The sequence below is a fragment of the Poecilia mexicana genome, unplaced genomic scaffold (genome assembly GCF_051168715.1).
Source record: "Poecilia mexicana isolate PSO_F unplaced genomic scaffold, ASM5116871v1 scaffold_9, whole genome shotgun sequence".
Lineage (NCBI taxonomy): Eukaryota > Metazoa > Chordata > Actinopteri > Cyprinodontiformes > Poeciliidae > Poecilia > Poecilia mexicana.
The window spans coordinates 2,274,677-2,293,992 of NW_028263378.1; the positions used below are offsets into that span (position 1 = coordinate 2,274,677).

The window sequence follows — 19,316 nt, forward strand, 5'->3', positions numbered from 1 at the left end:
AACTTTAACCAGAAGGTTGACCAGAGCGGCAGCGTTTCTCTCTTCTTCACTGCGCTCCGTTCTTCGAGCCGTTCTGCTTTCACAGCTGCGAAATACCGCTTATTCTGCTGCGAAGGTTGACGAACTTCTGGCGCCGCTCATGGTTCTGCTGCTCCACACCGAGCAGCTCTGGCCGCAGACAGCATGTCCGCCGGTCCATGTTGCTGCCAGGAGTCTGCAGCGGCGTAAATCAATGCAGTCTACCGTCAATCAAAAATCGCTTCCGCACAAAACCTGGGTTGGCGCGGCTGGAACCACCCCAGATGGGGAGGAACCTGGATGGTTCGGGCTGGGTCAGAACCGGCTAAAACTGCTCTTGTGAATAAACAGCTAACAAGTGGCAAGATGTTTTACTTAGAAATAAAAATAATAAAATAAAATAAATATAAGTCCATAAATAATTATTGATTTGTTTTCTTGTTTTAAATATTTGAACTATTACCAAATGGTGATGTAGCCTTTCCTGCTCATTTTCTCATTTCACTCAACGGTTTATTTTTAACCTGTCATTCACGAGAGGACCCAAATTTGGGTCCTCTCACAGGGGTGTCAAACTCCAGTCCTCAAGGGCCGCTGTCCTGCAACTTTTAGATGTGCCTCTGCTGCACCACACCTGAAAAGAATAATTAGGTCATTAGCAAGGCTCAGGAGAACCGATCTACACAGGGAGGAGGTAATTAAGCCATTTCATTCCACTGTTTTTTACCTGTGGCACATCTAAACACTGCAGGACAGCAGAGGACTGGAGTTTGACACCCCTGTCATTGTGAATGACAACCTGAGACCAACAGGTTAAGCAGTTATGAGCCACATGGCAAAACATGCAGGCCTGCACAAGTTACTTGGCCTGTTGTTGCTAGGTAACCAACGAGTGAGAGAGGTCATGACACCGACCTTGCTCAGCCGTGAGGTTCTGGACCGGGGTTCAGTGACATTACTGAGCACTTTATTGGACATAATAACTATTGATACTGATTATGTGTTTAGTCATAATGATTATTGAATGATTATTCATCCTTGTCTGAGTTTGAGTCCTCTCTAACGACAGGTTCTTTTTTGTGTGTAAAACAAATTCTAGTAAAAAGACAGTGATTAAAAAAAAGAAATAAGGATTTTATTTTTACACTTTTATATCTTTTTTTTTGCAGAGCAAATAAAACAAGATTCATGACCTAATATCAAAGTTTCCCTTCTGTACAGATAGATTTAATAAATGATTACTGGTTCAAGTGCCAAGTTCTGAGTTTAAAATCACAAAAATCATTTGCATCTGCGAATATGAACATTTGGGCAGTAACAGAGTGCGACTACAGACAGCCTTTGTCTGTCTGTTATTTTAAAAATGATAAAGGTGTAAGTTGATGAATTTAAAAACTGTCGTTAAGGACGAGTTTGACGGAAACTTTGTCTTCAAGTGCCTCGTTCTGTCGGTAAATGTACATGGGTGTGTTGCTACCAGAGCAGCTCGATTCTTCTTCACTGGTTTCTCTGCCCTCCTCCGAGATCAGATCACTGTACGAATTCACACAGACGTCGTGGTCCTGGAGCGACGGCGGGTATCGGAAACACGATCTCTCGATTCGCACAGACCGTCGAACCGGGGTGAAGAATCGGACCTCCTGCCCTTTGACCCTGACCGGTTCCTTCTGCTGACTTGCTGGGCCCCTAAGGGAGGAAAAACAATCAATAACTGAAATAATTTATGACATTTTACTGGTTAAATACATATTTATTACAACAAAAACAGTCTGCCTTCCTTTCTCTGCTCGACCAACTTTCTACACAACTCTATGGTTTCCTCATACTTTGGTTTGATTGGTTTCAGTTCCAGCACAGCGACAGTAGCGTGTCAAAGCTGAACTTTTGAAAATGTCTTTTAGTGTAATTTAGACAGTTTAATCACCATGGTTCTGGCTCAATTTGAAGTTAAACTTTGGGTTCAACTGTCTGAAGTAAAAAAAAAATAGTGAAATGTGTCAGTTTAATATAAACCAATCAAAGACTACTGCATTTATCAAAAGTCTGGGGAAAAAGGCATTTCCATGCTGATTTTTTTCCATGACTAAAAGTAAATCTAAAGCCCAACATTTAGCAGAAGCCAGTGCACACAGGCTCCACAGTGAAGGACTGTCATGGAGGCCACCTGTGAGACCACAGACTGAGTGTGTGGGGTGGAGATCCAGGACCTGACTATCAATCTGTGGAAGAATGCCAGTGGCTGAACTGGATCTACAGCACACCGCAGTTCTGAAGCGCATGCAGGGGAAGTAAACACTTCATCTGCTTGGGAGTCTCTCTTCAAAGCAGAGTCTGACATCTTACGTCATGTTGAACTTCAGTTTGAAGCTGCAGCCAGTGCTGACGCTTGGTTTTGCAGACCACCAGCTTTGCATTCGAACTGGATGCAATATGTATTCGATCCAAATACATATTGCCAGAACCAGCGTGGCGTGATATTGTGTTAAATATTTGTATTTAAAAAAAAAAGTCATTATCCACAAATAAGCAAAGAATTACTGATTATGATTAAATGTGAACACACCCGGGAGTCGCAGTGATCTTGTACTTGACCACGGATGAGCCTCCTCTCTCTCCTGTGATGAGAACTCTGACAGGTTTGGGAGTCATCAGCGGGTCGTTGCCACGGTCTGGAGACGCCTCCGTGGTTGGAGAGCCATCGTCCCGTTTTTCATTTTCTTGAGGAAGAAAAAAGGGTAACACTTTATTTGGAGGGGTGTGCATAAGACTGACATGACACTGTCATGAACATAACATAACATCTATCATGAACATGAAGGGGTCTTTATGACAATTGTCATGAAGTGTCATTCGGTAAATAATGACACTTTTAATGCAAAGTTGGCATTTTTAATGGACTTTCAATGAAACGTTTAGAGCAACTTTGCATTAAAAGTGTCATTATTTACCGAATGACACGTCATGACAACATTCATAAAGACTCCTTCATGTTCATGACAGGTGCTATGTTATATTTATGACAGTGTCATGTCAGTCTTATGCACACCCCTCCAAATAAAGTGTTACCGAAAAAAGGAGAAAACATTGAGGTGAAGGCAACTCACGAAAACAAAACAATCAGAGACGCTTCAATCGAGAAGTTTTTGTCACCAATAGTGACCGGTGATGTGGAGTCCTGGTCTGATGCTAGATTAAAATTTATAAAATCACCACCAGCTCAGCAACTTTTAAATGCAGTTAAATGACAGTACTGCTTTTGTTGCATTAGTGTTGGGTTGTAGCTACAGGCTGGTATCTGTTTTTTTGTGACAGTTTGTCTGAAAGGTTTTTCTTCAGGTCACCTTTGAAATGCTACTCTGACTCAGAGTTAGGCTTCACAGCGGCGCAGTTACAAGCTGCTTAGCAGCAAGAAGGCAGCAAGTTGCCTGAAAAAAAGAGCAATGCTTTATATTTGTTTTTAAAAGATTAATTTTACTTGATACATAAAGCCAGTGCTGTCTCATAAACTCATGTTTTCCTTCTACTCAATGTTTCAAGCTGAACAGTTTGCTGAAATGCTAGGCAAAAGTTAGCATGTTTTTTCTCCGTTTTGCCATCATTACTGCTGAACGCAACTCTACTTATTTGTGTGACAAACCTGTAAAATGATGTGAACTTGCTTATAAAACATTGCAGAACTGAATGCATCTAGAGCCAACAATAAAAGACCAAAATTAATTTGGTCGCTGTGTGTTCAGACAGCTGTCTGCACCCTGCTGACGGGTAGGAGCTACATGGCGCACCGGTTCGTTCATCATTTGGACTGTTGCTGTTTTTGCTGGAATGTATCTGGACCTGTTACTTCACTTCCATAGTGACTCATCACCCGCTACGTACAGCGTGTTAGAGCCACACTATGAAAAAATAAAATAGAATAAAGTCATACTATTACGAGAATAAACTCACACTGGGATAAAGGTGTAATATTACGAAAATAAAGTTGAAATAATGCAAGAATGAAGTCATTATATTTTGAGAATAAAGTCGTAATAATACGAGAAATCATAAAATGATTAGAATTAAATCTTAATGCGAATAAAGTCATCATTTCAAGAATAAAGTCTCAATATTACAACTTTTTATATTATGATTTTATTCTCATATCTTTACAACTTTATTCTCGCCATATTATGATTTTATTCTAATATCATGACTTTATTCTCATTACAGTATATTAGAAGTTTAGTCTCATTATTCCGACTTTAATCTCCTAATGTTATGACTTTATTCTTTAAATTTCAAAGCGTAATTTCTTAGCGTTCCCTTAGCGTGATTAACATGGAAAGCCCCAAATGATATAATTTTGAAATGTTGTAGAAGATTTTTTCGGTTATTTTCTCATGCTGCTGTGAACTGTCGGGATGTGAAGTCTTTTCACACATTATTCTTTTTATATATGCAACCAGCCCAGCTGTTGTATCCGTGGAAACGCCATTACCTTGGATTTCGTCTTTCTTCTTCAGAATATCGAAAACCACAGTCCGCAGTTCATCCACTGGCTGAGGAAACGGAGAAACAAAAAGGCAAAACACAAACAAGTGTTATGTCAAACTTTGTTTTATTTCAGTCAATCAAGCCATCAATTTTAGCTTTAAAGCACCTTCATGTTGGAGGCAGCTCACTGGAAATACATAATAAAGGGTATTTCTGAACTGGGTTTGACCCATCCACAGTCTGCAGGTGTGAAGTAACTGAAACTGGTGGGATTCTCCCTTTTTCTCACCTCTTTGTAAGAGGGCTGGTGGATATTAAAAGCGATGTACTTTAATCTTGTCTTCACGTCCCTGGACGAGCCAGAGGAGTCATTGCTATATTCTTTGCTTAATTTCTTAATAAAATAATAATCAAAATGCATTTTGATTCATTCTTGATTGACTCAGTGTTTCACCTTAGGTAAGACTTAGTTATTTCCTTAACACAAGCGATTAGATCGATGGTGAGCCTTAAACCATTAAAAACTGCTTTGTAACGATTGTGAATTTGAACATATTAATGTGTTTCATATTACATGCTGTCAAACTCCAGTCCTGAGGGCCGCTGCCCTGAAACTTTTAGATGTGCCTCTGCTGCACCACCTGAATAGAATAATTAGGTCATTAAGGCTCTGGAGAGCTGATCTACACAAGGAGGAGGTAATGAAGCCGTTGCATTCCAGTCTTTTGTACCTGTGGCACATCTAAAAACTGCAGGACAGCAGAGGACTGGAGTTTGACTCCCCTACTGTGGATAGAAACTAGGAAATTGTAAATGTTGCCGTGCAGACCATGGAGAGTTGAAGCACTATCCTAAAGTCTGAAAACAAAACAGTTATTTTGTTTGTGACAAATAAAAAAAAAGCAGAATGAAGGACTTTTTGCAAGACAAATTTAATCTATTAAGTTTATTTTAGAGTAATATCGAAATCCTGTGTTCTTGTGAATTCAACATCGTCTCTTGCCTTGTGGGTTTCGTTACACCGCAGACATGAGCAAAGTTTCATGTCAATACTTGCACGCGAAACGGCTCTTATTCACTGATCCTTCCTACCACCACAAGCATCTGAGGGCTGCGTTTAACAATAGTCAGCTTACTGTTGCAAATTTTGTAACTTTTTTGCTATAATTACTACAGAAGCAAATAGGTATAAACCAAATTAATCAGGCATCTAAATATCAGAGACTGACCAGAAAATGGATGGTTTATCCAGAAAACAGTGGATAATGGTAGGGAAACGTTGCAGTAATTGAATGTAACTGTGGATAAAGCATCCAAGCTCAAAATAAATTGATGCCACTGACGATGGAAAACATCTATAGTCGATCAGATGATAATGTGCTCCAGTCACAATTACCTATTCAAACATTACTGCTTTCTTCCAGTGAGAGTGAAATATGCTGCTCACCTCCAACACAACTCGAACAGCCTCTTCAAACATGGGCAGCACGTCCAAGTTTCCCTCTTGCTCCATCAGCCGGGCTCGACAGATCCAGTACTTGGCGAACTTCTGAGTCACCGCCGGCAGCCGTGAGAGGACGTCCTCCACCCGGTCAGCAGGGCAGCCCTGACCACATGGACCAGACATTGAAGCTAAACTGTAGGTCAGGTTTTCTTCCATTTTTCTTCTGTTAAATTAATTTGAACAAACCAATTCCAGGCCTCTACACATTAAAAAGTGATATTCATTACTTTGCTTCCTTTAAATGATGTCTATCCTCGCTAGATTATTCTTATTATTGGTGTTTATCACATGACTTATGGTGAAATTACAGCTGCTTATGGGAAAAACAACAAGAGCCGCAGTGAAGGTTTGTTTTAGTTATTGATTATTCTGATGGTTAATTGAATCATTGGATTAAAAATTCACTTTCTACAGATTTTTCATTTAGCCACTTGAGTCATTCTTATACAATATTAAAAATGCATTAGCAAATGCAAATATATAATTCAATTTAATTACCTAAAATGTGTATTCCTTTAGAGAACATTTGATCATTTGTAGCAAACGATGCATTTACAGTTAAAAAATATATATTTAGACATCAACATGTGAAAAGCTCAGCCCTTTTTATTGGACTTATCAATATGCCTGATCTGTTGATTATTGCTTTATTAATGATTGGATAAAAAAGGTGCTTAATTTCAAATAAACAGAATTTGAACCAGATGTAACTGCCACTTGATGAACTCTGGGTAAAATTTATTCACAAGGTTTTTTTTTTTTATCTTAAATGCAAAATGTAAATATTTTTTGTACAGTTTTGCTTTAATTACAGCTCTGAATATGTTGTTCTTTCAGCAAATGGCCTTTGAGTCTAAACCCTCCAGTTAACGATTAACAGATTGCCAAAAAAGTAAATTATTTCAATAAATGACTCAGGATAAATCACTTCAGCCTTAGAGTCTACCTAAAATAAAAATAAATAAATTAAAAAATGAACAAAAAGATGCCCACCAGTTCCCTCTGTTTACCTCGGCGAGCAACTTGATGCAGTCCTCCAGGGAGCGGTCCACGGCACAGACGACAGAGTGGGCTTCGTCCTCCAGCTCCATGGAAGCCCAGAAGGGCTGAGGAACCGACACGGTGCGCGTGGCCGGCGCTTTCACTGGCATCGGAGGACGTTTGTAGGAAATCCCCTTCGATTCTCGCCATTCTTGGAGTTTCCTCCTGACAACCAAATGTAAAACAATTCCTAGCTAAATATTTAACTCCACATTTGAACCTTTTTTCAAGCAAATAGAAGGAGTGCTACATTTGGCTTACATCCTCTCCTCCTGCGCAGCAGTCAGTTTCTTTACTTCAGTCTGGGGAGCAGTTTTAACCGTGACCTTTGGCGTCTTGGTGGCTGCGGCCCGGCCCAGCAGGCTGATGGACCTGGAAGGCTGCGGTGCGGTTCGGTACCCCCGCGCAGCAGCTGTACATTTTGTAGCCACATGCACTGAAGGAATATTTCTAGATGTTTTCTGTACGTTTTGTGTCTCTCTGTTCGTCTTCGTTTCCCTTCCATCTTTAGACCAAACTCTCTCATCTGTCTTGACGGCTGTCGAGCTGCGTTTGACTGATGGCCTTGAGGATGCTGGGGCATCAGCTTTTACAGACTGAGTGTTTTTCTTTACTTGAGTTTTAGATGTGTGAGCAGACTGCCCTGCTCTTTTACTGGTTAACACGCTCTGCTCTGGTTTGACAGTTTTGCATTTGGAAGGCCCAGCTGAGCGAAGTCCAGTCCATAACTGGCTCCTTCCAGTTGGTTGTGTTTGTGTAACAGGAAGCGGTTTAGGTTTAGGTTTATTCTGAGCTTCGGCTTTACTCCCAGCTCTTGAATTTGTAGGAATCACCAGAGCCGGCCTCTGAGAAGCAGAGGCCGATGACATTCTGCTGGATTGCCCTTTGCCCTTTGGATTCTTAGCAGTGGAGGAAGTGAACGTCTGACGCTTTGAGCCAGGTGGATGTGATGTGTTTGATTTTGGATTCCTCGGCTGGATCACTGCAGGTACAAGCCCCGTTTTAGTCTTAACGAGCGGGCCAGTACTAATCCGACTGCTCACCATTTCCAGTGGGCATAACGTGGCCCGACTTGAGGTTATGCTTGATTTGGGTTCTGACTTTGCTGCATGTGTACAACATCCATTTAACTGCACCTTGCTCAGGTTTCGACTCCCTGTGTGAGGCTGATTTTTCTGAGTTGCAGCTGGGGTGAAACTGGATTTGGAAGACAGTACGGTGTATGTTTTCCTGAGCAGGGGATTTTGATAAACTTTTGTCTGTGCTGACACGCTGCTGGATGATGAGCAAATGGCAGTTTGTTTTCCATTTGTCACATTTACTTTGTCAGAGACACCCAGTGCTCTTCTTTTGGGAGGATCCTGACTGCGCTGAGGCACCAACGTTTTATCTTTTGAATCGTGCCACCTCATACTGTCGGGTGGAGCTTTGTTTTCTTTTCCCATAGCAACCTGTGAAAAATAAATAACTTAATTCGTTATTTTTCAGCACGTACACCATCCAGTTGATCTCTGCAATGGCTTTGTTGGTGATGACACATTAATTAACCAGAAAAAACAAGAACAGTAACAGTAAACATACACATTTCTAATGAAGTACCATGAATGATCAGGGATTCCTGAAACACTGGAAACAGCACTTTATTCAGGTTTACTAACCTGAACAACACATTTAAAGTAATAAGTGTCTAAACCACAAGTCACTACAATTAACAGAAACATTTTAATTGTGGATAAAAAAGGCAATACAATACACTAATTTTACCTGTTTTTGTGAATGTTACAAGTACATTTGTTATCTATATTTGATAGTTATTATTGTTGTTCGGGCGGCATGATCAACATATTATCCAACAATTATTGCATTCCCAACACTCTTTTGCAATATGAATATTTCACACTGATAATGTGATGATTATATATGTTGGTGTCATATTATTGTGCAGTCCTAGTTTAAATGAAAACTTCAGAATGCTTGAGTTTATTGACACTCCATTCTGAGGGAAAGTAAATTTAAATTTTTTTCCTGTTTGTTAATACCCTTGAGTTAATTGTAACACTTACGCAAGAACACACCTTACCTTCAGAGAGGTTTTGGCAGACATTTGATTGCGAGAATCCCTGGGGAGGGATTGCCTGAAGAGAAAAACAGCAATTAAAGGGCCTCTGGCATTACAACTCACTGCAACGTTTTTGGCATTCCAACTTTTACACTTACAGGACGTTTGGAGGTTTCGGCTTTCCTTTTGCTGCCAAGTATTCCATCAGCTTCTGTTTCCGCAACTCTGTGACGCAAAGGCAAAAGTGTGGTTATTTTAAAACAATGCAGCTCCAAACTTTACTTTGAAAACGGATGTTTACTGATAGCCTTAAAATAATTTGGGCTTAAAATCTCATCACTTAACGAGCTTATGTTTGTCACAGCTCCTCCTACCTGAATAACTATAAACTGTGTTAAAGGGTTGGATCTCTGCATGGAGCATTACTTCCACAAATCTCTGGGACATTTGAGGGAATGAATGCTCCTCAAGTGAGAAAAATGTTCTCAAAATTTGGCACATTCCTCAAAGTTTTCAGACTACGAAGAGATTTAATTAATTAATTTATTCGACAATTATGACATTTATCTGAAGTAATCTTTTTAGACTTTAATTGTTAGAGATGCTGTGGGTAAAATAAGTTTTAAAATCATCATCAGTTATATTTCTAATGTGAACTTGCCAATATAATTAATAACAAATATTGGTAACAGCTGAAGCAATCCATACATACAAAGAAATTAAAGCAACTTGGTCCACAAATGACAAACTTGATGAAGTTATGGGTCAGAAAATTAGGATAAGAACAGAATATGTGAAGAAAAACATAATCAAAAAGCCACTGAAAGTAGGAATAGCAGCTTGAACCTACAAGAGAGGAAAATAAGTTTTTCTGACGGTATAAGACAGGCAATTATATTGTACAAACATGATAATATTGCATAGACTGATAAACATGATCAATAAATCACATATCCATAAAAAATAGTAGATGGGTTCTGATGTGGAATAAATGCAAACCCTGCAGTGTAGTTGTCTTTTTTATGCGTTTCCACAAACAGATTAGGGTCACAAAAACATATAAAAATATTTTATGAATATTTATGATGCATAAAATAATCCAGGTCAAATTTGATGATTCATAATGCCGTTTTCAAAACAGGACCAACTTCAATTGTTTTTAAAGAGGACTTAATCAAAAACAGTGAAATAGTCCTTTACTCAATGCTCACATAGAAGCTAACAGTGAATTGCTAATTCACTGTAGACTTTGTTACTGGTTAGTTCGTTTAGCATTGTGCTAACTTGTTTATTTCAGTATGGAACAAACTCACATCTAAAAAGAACCATCGTTTCAGACTTTGAGTGAATCCAAACAAACACAAAGAAGAAAACAATAAGGTAACGTGTCAGTTACTTCAGCTAACGTTCACTAGCTATCTACTAGCCAAAACAAGCCGAAACAGATGCATAAATTAGACGTTTTTACAAATTAAACCTGCCAACCTTTTCTGGAAAGCAACGGTGCCGACTCACTCTCTTCCATATTTACAAATGTTAACTTCCTTATTTCCACTTTACTAAAACTTTTAAGAGTTTAGTTTCAGAAGCGCAGAATAGTCAGACGTTAAACTGTGTCCATAACAACTGAGCTCACGCATCCGTATTTGAAACTACCGCGAGTGTTCTCCTCCTCTTCACTGATTGGACAGTTTGAACGTTTGAATTAAAAAAATAGTGCCAAGGACAATACGCTTGCGCATAAATATTGTGCTGATTGGGGGAAAGATGTAAACAAACCACGAAATGAGGACAGACGGTTATGGGATTTTGGAATTTTGCTCCGGAATAAAAAAAATTAACACATACATACTTTATTTAGTTAACATGTTATAAAGGCAATTACGATGAAAAACATTCTGTGCAAAATTTGGGAGTCTTTGTTATAACAAACGCTATCTGGTTCTAGCCTCTGATAGATAATATTTGTCAAGGTTCATGAAATAAAAATCTGATAAAAATGAGACACACAAAGCAAGATCTACAGAGTTCAATTAAATTGCATTTTATGGATATAAGTCAGCTGAACAATTAAACAAATGTGATTCAATATATACAAATACAAAATGTAGAGTAATGATCATGTAAAATGGATAAAGATTATTTAATCATTTTTGGTTGTGCATGAACTGATGCTGCTGTATAGTGCAATGCAAAAGTACTCATACCTCTTCTATTTGTATCACAGTTAAACGGATAGACTATAGCAAATTAGCAAATAATACATTATTTTTAAAATTTGTATTAAATTGATCATCTAAAAAGTCTGCATTTGTATAATTAGTGCATTTATTGCTTTCTAATAGTACATGGAGATGTTGTGTGACTTCATTATATCTCTGCCACTATGTTTAAGTAACAACTTTCTTGAATTAAAGGCTAATTATTCATCTTTTTACTTTTTGTCATATTACCTTTTCACAGACACTAAATAATGCTCTTCTTCTGGAGAGTCCTGACTAAGCTGATCAAACTTTGACCTTTGAAACCTGTCATCTTAATTTGTCAGGAGGAGCTTTTTCTTTCCACTTTACAATCGGCAGTGGAAAACAGTCTCTTTTGTATTTATTTTTCTGCACGTACTCTATTCCATTTGTCACTGCGGCATCTTTATGAAGTTGATGACACATTAATAAGCTATTACCATGTCAAAACCATTGTCAACTGAAATGTTTAGTTCAATTGTCTAGAATGTCACTTTTCATTGGCACTTCCTCCTGTGAATTTATTTATATAGCATTTTAGTTATTAATAGCCTTTTTATTAACATCACTCTTCATAGGTATTTCTTTCTGTGAATTTATTTATAGCATTTTAGTTATTAATAGCCTTTTTTAGTAATTGATTCACTGACAGCACTGACAAAAGCCCTGCCTTTGTGACGTTCAAATAACGTCATGCAACTCATGAGAGGATTCCCTGAAGGTTAACCGCTGGCATTTCAACAAACAAATGACAAACCACAGTTATTTTTCAGATCTCCTCATTGAGATTTTTGGCTAACAGTTGGATGTTTCCTTTGGCAGCTAGTTTCTGTTTTGGTGCCTCCTTCACCAACGTTATGAAGAAGTTAGATAACATGTTTGTGTGTGTGTGTGTGTGTGTGTGTGTGTGTGTGGGTGTGTGTGTGTTGAGTTCACTTTTCTGAGAAGCAAAACACAATGTCCAGTTTACGTTTTATTTTTTTATATATGGAACCTCAAGTGAATCCAGCAGCGCAAGGCATTGAATCATAAATACAGATAAAAGTCAGGAAAACCCTTAGAATGAGGCATGAGAGGCAGAACCAGGCAGAGCCACCAGTAAACCTGCAGGATTCTGATAGGAACATCTGGACCAATCTGATCTCTGATTTATGATGGAGTTTGGTTATTAAGGGCTTCAAATGTGAGAAAGGGAATTTTAAATTCTGTTCTGAATTTATGAAGGAAAGTAAATAAGGAATACAAAACAACAAACTAAAGTAGTTCTTTGCATCTAGGATGAGGGAAACCAAAATGTTTTTAATCTAACAGAGGTATTTCAAAGCTACAGAAAAGTTCAAGTTGATTTAACAGCAAGAGACAAGTTGTTTAAACATTGTTTTTTAAGTTAACAATTAGATCACTCTTGTTGCTTTAATTGTAATGCTGCTATTTATATTACTATATTACTATGTTATTAAATATTTATATTTATATCATATTTTCAAGTTATAGTATCTACTTATTTCAAATTAAGAACTCTAACAATTGATTCAGTTTGAAAGTGTAAGATATCTAACAAAGCATTCTGTTAAATATCACACTGAATTAATTAGGAACATTTATTTTCAACAAAGTTTAGTAATGTGTGAAAATATTAACCTTTAGAGGCAAGTCAAAGTAACATCTCACTCAAAGTGCAACATGAGATTCCTACCACAAAGCAAGCAGGGAAATAATTTTCATTCCCACTGTTTTCTTCAAAAAAGGCATTTATTCAACTCTTGGAGATATGACAAAATTAACTAACTACTATAAGTTTATCTTTCACAAGCTCCCACATTTAAGTTTGAAATTTAAAACTTGCAAAAAGTAGATGTTAGTAGACAACTAATTGTGGGTCAAATATTAGTGCAGATTTAATATTCTCCTACTGTCAAAAAAATGTAGGATGTCTCTAAAATCAGGCCTGTTTGTGTTCGCAGTTTTGCAACCTTTTGAAATTTCTCATCTTGTTTGTCACCGCCTGGAAAGTTTGGGAATGTGCTTTATCAGACCAGCCAAGGTAAACTACATAACTGAAATCTGCTGCCATCTAGCGGCAGCTTCTTGACATGCACAATAACTGATCACCGTCTGTTGCATAGATTAATATCCTTTTAATTCATTTATATTAAAATTTAAAAAATTCTTGAAAAATATTTCAATTCTTTTTTAAAGAAGAACATAAACATTTTATTGCCTAAAATACAACAACATAGCTTTCCTTTAGCGACCGCTTGATTAGCCGTGACAAAGGATGAATCTGTAGTTAAAAAAATACTTCTAACATTTTAGGATGATGCGGCATCGTCCCGTTATCGGTGGGTTGCCGGTTCGAATCCTCACTTTGCCTGTCTCTATTGTGTCCGTGGGCAAACACTTCACCCGCATGCTGGTGAGCCCACCAGCAGGTGGCGCTGGAGCATGACATCGATACGGTGTAGAGTTTATCTGTTGATTATTTTTCTTGGATTAACGGATTATTAATTGGATGCAAATGGTTCTTAATGGGAGATTTTTACTCTTCTTCTTCTTCTTCTTCTTCTTCTTCTTCTTCTTCTTCTTCTTCTTCTTCTTCTTCTTCTTACATAATTTAACCAGGTGAAGCTAAAACTGACACTTGAGAATTTCTGGGCAGAACATTATGAACATTATGACATGACAGCCAAAGAAGATTTTTCTTCTTAAATGCAAATATGATTAATTTTTGTACAGTTTTGGCTTTAATTACTGCTCCGATTATGTTTGTTCAGTAAATTGCCATTTTGTTGAGTCTGTATACTCCATTTGATAATTATTGATTATTTGAGTAATCATTTCATCACAATTAATATGATTAATTGATTCAGCTCTACTATTGATACTCTGTAGGCTTTCTGCAACTGAAAAACAAATGTCAGGTAAATCCTACTGGATCATCTGACCTTTCTTTACGGAAAATCAGCTCCACTAAAATTTATGGCAGGTTCAAAAGTTTAAAGCTGGTAGAGGTTGATTAAAATATATCTATATATTGTTTCTCATTTAAGTTAAGGAGAATAAACGCATTATAAGTATGTTTTAAATGACCAGGTGTGTTCACTCTGTGGAGTTCCTACATGTTCAACTGTAAATAACACACATAAAAAATGTATATTTTGGATCTTTATTTAATACATTTGCATGTTTTCTAAACAGTGATTAGCAAGCCGATTTCCAGATCATGAATATAAAATTAGCAATTTTGCATAAATACATAAATAAATATTAAAAATCAAGTCACAAATATTAAGCCAACCATATTTACACAATAATGCTTTTTGAACGGCACAATGGCGCCACCTTGTGTAGAAATTTGACAAAGTCAATACATTAGGCAGTATACTTTCTGTACTTGGTACATACAGTAAAATACTCCGTTGAACACGCACACGTCCATCCAGCAGACTGTGGCTGTGCTGTCAGCGATGATGAGCGCCCCCTTCAGGCCGGGTTCAGCTCTGCCGCTGGATGCTGAAGGTTCTGTAGCGGGATTCGGACTCCTGGCACATGGCCACGGGCTGGTTGTTCTCGGTGGCGGTGCTGATGTACCAGTTGGGGAAGTTAGCGGACATCAGAGTGCTGACGTTCAGCCCCGTGTCCCGTTTGTAGAACAGGAAGCGCCTCAGGTCGCTCTCTGCGCTGATCTCAGAGAGGCTCATTTTGTCCTCCACTACCTGGAAAAAAACAACAAAGAAGATCAGTCAGAAAGTTTTTCACTTGACCTTTCAGATGATTTAATGTCTGCAGATCGCTGTCGGTGGGATTAGTGGGATTAGTTTACCTCCAGATGCAGCGTTGGTTTGTCGCCGTCCTTGTGGCAGGACAGGTAGAAGTCAGTGTCTCTGATGCCCAGAACCACAGGCTGGCCCAGCCCGGTGTCGGGAGTCAGGTGAATGTAAGTCGCCATGTTCAGGTTAACTGAGGAAAAAATCGATAAATATGTTCATAAATGAAGAAAAGTAATCCTCACTGCAAAAATACAAAATATTAAAAATGTATTTTCTGGTCTAGCTTCTAGTGCAAGTATTTTAGTACACTTGGAATAAAACAAAACCAACTTACAAGTAATGTTCAATCAAGAATTAGGAGATTGTTTTAAGTGAGTAATTCCATAATATTGTTTTTAAAAAGTAGCAGATTAATTTGATGAAGTACCAATCTGTAAAAAGATTTCCAATATTACTTCATTTGAAGAAATACTCATCAAAACCAATCTGCCAATGAAACTGATACTTTTCATCAATATTAAGGAATTATTCATTTAAAACAAGCTCCTATATGATGCTGAGAAGTTACTTTTATTTTATTTTTGACTGATCTCCAGTGTGCTGGGATAACTACACTTGAAACTACATCAAAAATACTTGGTAAGATTTTGGGTTTTGCAGTGCTCTCCATATTTTCTAAAAGCTTCCTTGAAATTACACATCTAAGTAACACAAACTATCAATTTAGCTGCATCTTAACTCCTTTTTCCTTCAGTTTAAGCTTAAAATTAAAAACTGAGGTTGTGCAAAGTCTAAATATCTGATCTGACAGGAAGAGGGAAGTTTGCAGAATTGAAATGCGGTTTTACCTTTGAGGCGGCCGCTGCCTCCCTGCAGCATCACTGCCAGAAGCTCCATGTTGTTCTTGACCAGAACCAGGCTTCTTTTCTGCCCGTCCGTCACAGAGCAGTGATGCTCTTCCCTCCTGGTGAACTGACCCGGTTGAGCTGAAGTCCTCTCAGAGATGAATCTCTCTAAATGAAGAAGTGCACACCTGGTCAGTTTGCTGTTTTATTTATTAAAGATGGACCAATTCCTTATTGCACTTTCTGAATCATTTGAAAGAAGGTTTGCTGCAGTTTTTTTTTTTTTTCATGTTTGACCAACATAGTCACCTTATTGTTTCAGTCAGTTTCAGTTTCTTTATTATTTATTTCACGTTGGCTGTTCTGGCCAAACAAATTAAAGTCGTATTTACACGTTTGACCAAGATGGTGGAGCTGCTAATTGTATTTAAATGTGCTGCATTGGTGCAGTTTTTTCAATCGATAAATTAAAAAACAAAATCAATTTTATAGAGAATTGCAATTTCTTGTCCTGGAAATTCTGAATCAATTCAAAATGCTCAAAAGTCAATTGTAGTCTGCTTAATTTTGAATATTTAGAATTTTTTTTATTTAAGAAAAAGCTAACATAGCATTGGTAATTTAAGTTACAGAATTTTATGCACAAACCTATTTTTGTTTATTTTGTTTAAAATGTGAAATCATATTGTATCAAATCAGTAAGAAAATGTTTATTTAAAACATTTGGCCTAAAATGAATGTTCTGTTTGTTTACACTATCTTTTCTCTTTTCAGTCAAATAATTTAAACAATCTCTGGACCGTTTGAGTAGAAAAATCATAGTTCATCACTGCTTTTCTGCATCGGATCGGTATCAGCCGATACTAAAGCCCAGGTATCGGTACTGGGTCGGTGCGTCCGTAGTATCTAACAAAGCGTAAACGCTGTAATCATTTGAAAACTGCAGCTTTGTTGAACTTTAGAGGGACTTAAAGTAGAATCTGAGCTTACCTTCCACCACGCTCTCCAGCATGATGCTGAGCAGGCTTTCGTCGCTGAAGCCGGGGCTCAGGATCGATTCTGCCATGCCGGACTTCAGCCTCTCCATGGCGATGATCAGGTTGGCGACGCACCTCATGGATGGGGGCTGATGGGAAATCTCCAAATCTACTCCTTTGGGCATCTTCTTGGCCCACATCTGGCTGATGCTGCAGTTCTTCTTGGACTCCATCTGGATTGTGGTTTAAAAACCAAAGTTCTGTGGGGAGAAAAAAACCCAAAGATGAAATGTTGGTTAAATTCAAGCTTGTAGAAACCAGCAGAAGCTACATCAGTACCCTAATTTAGTTTTCTAGGAATATTTGCAGCTGAAGTTCCAACAAGTAAAGGCCAGTTTACCTGAAGAAGGCGAGTGAAGAGAAGCTGTGCTGCTGGGTTTGCTTTGTTATCAGTGGTACTGATGTTCTGCCTGCCTGAGCTGACCCGCTGGCCTTTTAAAGGAAGTGGGACGGCTCACTGGTGATGCAACCTTGTACTTACTAAAGCTGATTGCAAAATTGAGTGCAAAATACTTAAGAGCAACATTAAGACCTGCTCTGACACGTAGGGCTCGTCACGTCACGCCACGGCATGCGAAGCTTCAGGGCTGGTTTCTGTTTTATAGCTTAGAGTAAATAATACCTCGCTCTTTGACTTCATGGGCTTCCGCTGTTTTATAGCTGGCTGGCAAAGCAGCAGGAGCACAAACTGCTGCTGCTTAATCTTGTCAAAGTTTAACCAATAAGTACTAGAAGTGAATCTAAAACAATAAATAATTTCCCATTTTTAGAACAAATTTTAGCAGCAGCTCCAAAAGAAGTTTCACATAAATGTACAACCCGATACGTAAAAATTTAAATTTGTGTGTTATATAAATAGGTAGATAGATAGATAGATAGATAGATAGATAGATAGATAGATAGATAGATAGATAGATAGATAGATAGATAGATAGATAGATAGATAGATAGATAGATAGATAGATAGATAGATAGATAGATAGATAGATAGATAGATAGATAGATAGATAGATAGATAGATAGATAGATAGATAGATAGATAGATAGATAGACCACACCACAGTTTATTCTATAATGTGTGTAAAAATGCACACATAATTTAAAAATACATATACATTTTATTTATACTACATAATGATAACAACTCCAGAATCATCTTGGAGTTATGATCTTGTGATCTCACTCCAATGGCTGAATAACCTTAAAATAACCTTAAATCCATAGCATCCATTATTAGTTTGGTAAACAGAGCGCTGCTGTGTGACGCCAACGCTCTTCTGGAACCAGGACAGCTGGGACATGATGCGCTTTGCTAGCGTTACCATTAACCATATATTTGTGCTATTTGACTTTTCAAACATAAATTCAATTAGTGGAGTGTGTGACGGGATGCTAAATGTACTACCAGAGACATGAATATGTATATTACACAGATTTTAAAGAGACTTTCAGCTGAACATATCAAAATAAAAGCACTAACTGTTCTGTTCATTCAGAAGTTTAGCATTTGTTTACTTACTAAAACGTGAGAACGAAGGTAAAATGTTTCCCAAATACTCTTACAGAAATCCAGCTCAGTGAGAAGAAAACCCTCCAAGTGTTGTGATACAAAATGAAGTTGTAAACATGAAGACAGGAATGAACAAAGTCAATACAGAGGAAAAAAACACTTTCTTTGATTCAACTTTATGAAAAATATCAGCGATAAATCCTGATTTTTTTCATAAAGTCCTGCTTATATTTCTAGTCAGGTAAATATTACATTTGATTTATTTTCAAAATAATATTAATCACCTTTTAGTATTTTTTTAAATGTTAAATGATGAAAAAGATAACTGTCCTAAATATTATAAGATTGAAACATAATTACTAAATGTTTATGGCACAGCCTTGGATTCCTAACCAACAGCTGGAGTTGACCTGGAGCTCCTGGAGTTCATGAAAAAATGATTAATTTAATGAAATCGTTTGAGACTTGACCTGAACTTGGATGACAGACTTAGGGACTTGGATTAGACTTGGATAACTGACGAGTACCAAGTAGGTTTAGATCTTTTTCCCTCCTTTGTAGATAAAATGTCCATTTGAGACCTTAATTATTTAACCACCATATCAAAAATATTCAGGAAATGGACCTGCAAATGACTAAGATCTTAATTACATATATGCATGTAATAAAAGTACTGATTATGAAGCAACTCTGTCTGGCCAGCATGTTTTTACTGGAGGATTCAGCTGCAGCTTCAAGCGTTTGGGGGAAATTTTCCTGAAAGCTCATCACGCCAGTTTTTTTTGTCTTTTTCTCCGTTTCCAGGAGCTGCTGAGT

At 37.7% G+C, this 19,316-nt stretch overlaps 2 protein-coding genes across 2 annotated transcripts; both read right to left on the minus strand.

The window, feature by feature from the left end:
* Positions 1–1,131: 1,131 nt before the first annotated feature.
* Positions 1,132–10,763, minus strand: ckap2l (cytoskeleton associated protein 2-like). Its single transcript, XM_014973514.2, has 9 exons — positions 10,581–10,763; positions 9,254–9,320; positions 9,117–9,171; positions 7,298–8,487; positions 7,006–7,201; positions 5,939–6,097; positions 4,496–4,556; positions 2,582–2,735; positions 1,132–1,704 (listed from the first exon to the last, which is right to left on the minus strand). Exons 1-9 carry the CDS (start codon positions 10,618–10,620, stop codon positions 1,407–1,409), a joined length of 2,220 nt encoding a protein of 739 aa, XP_014829000.2. The 5' UTR covers positions 10,621–10,763; the 3' UTR covers positions 1,132–1,406.
* Positions 10,764–14,490: 3,727 nt separating this feature from the next.
* On the minus strand, positions 14,491–17,405 carry LOC106907688 (interleukin-1 beta-like). The gene is made up of 5 exons (XM_014973512.2): positions 17,331–17,405; positions 16,944–17,190; positions 15,957–16,121; positions 15,162–15,298; positions 14,491–15,054 (listed from the first exon to the last, which is right to left on the minus strand). Exons 2-5 carry the CDS (start codon positions 17,161–17,163, stop codon positions 14,833–14,835), a joined length of 744 nt encoding a protein of 247 aa, XP_014828998.2. The 5' UTR covers positions 17,164–17,190; positions 17,331–17,405; the 3' UTR covers positions 14,491–14,832.
* Between the last annotated feature and the right edge of the window lie 1,911 nt (positions 17,406–19,316).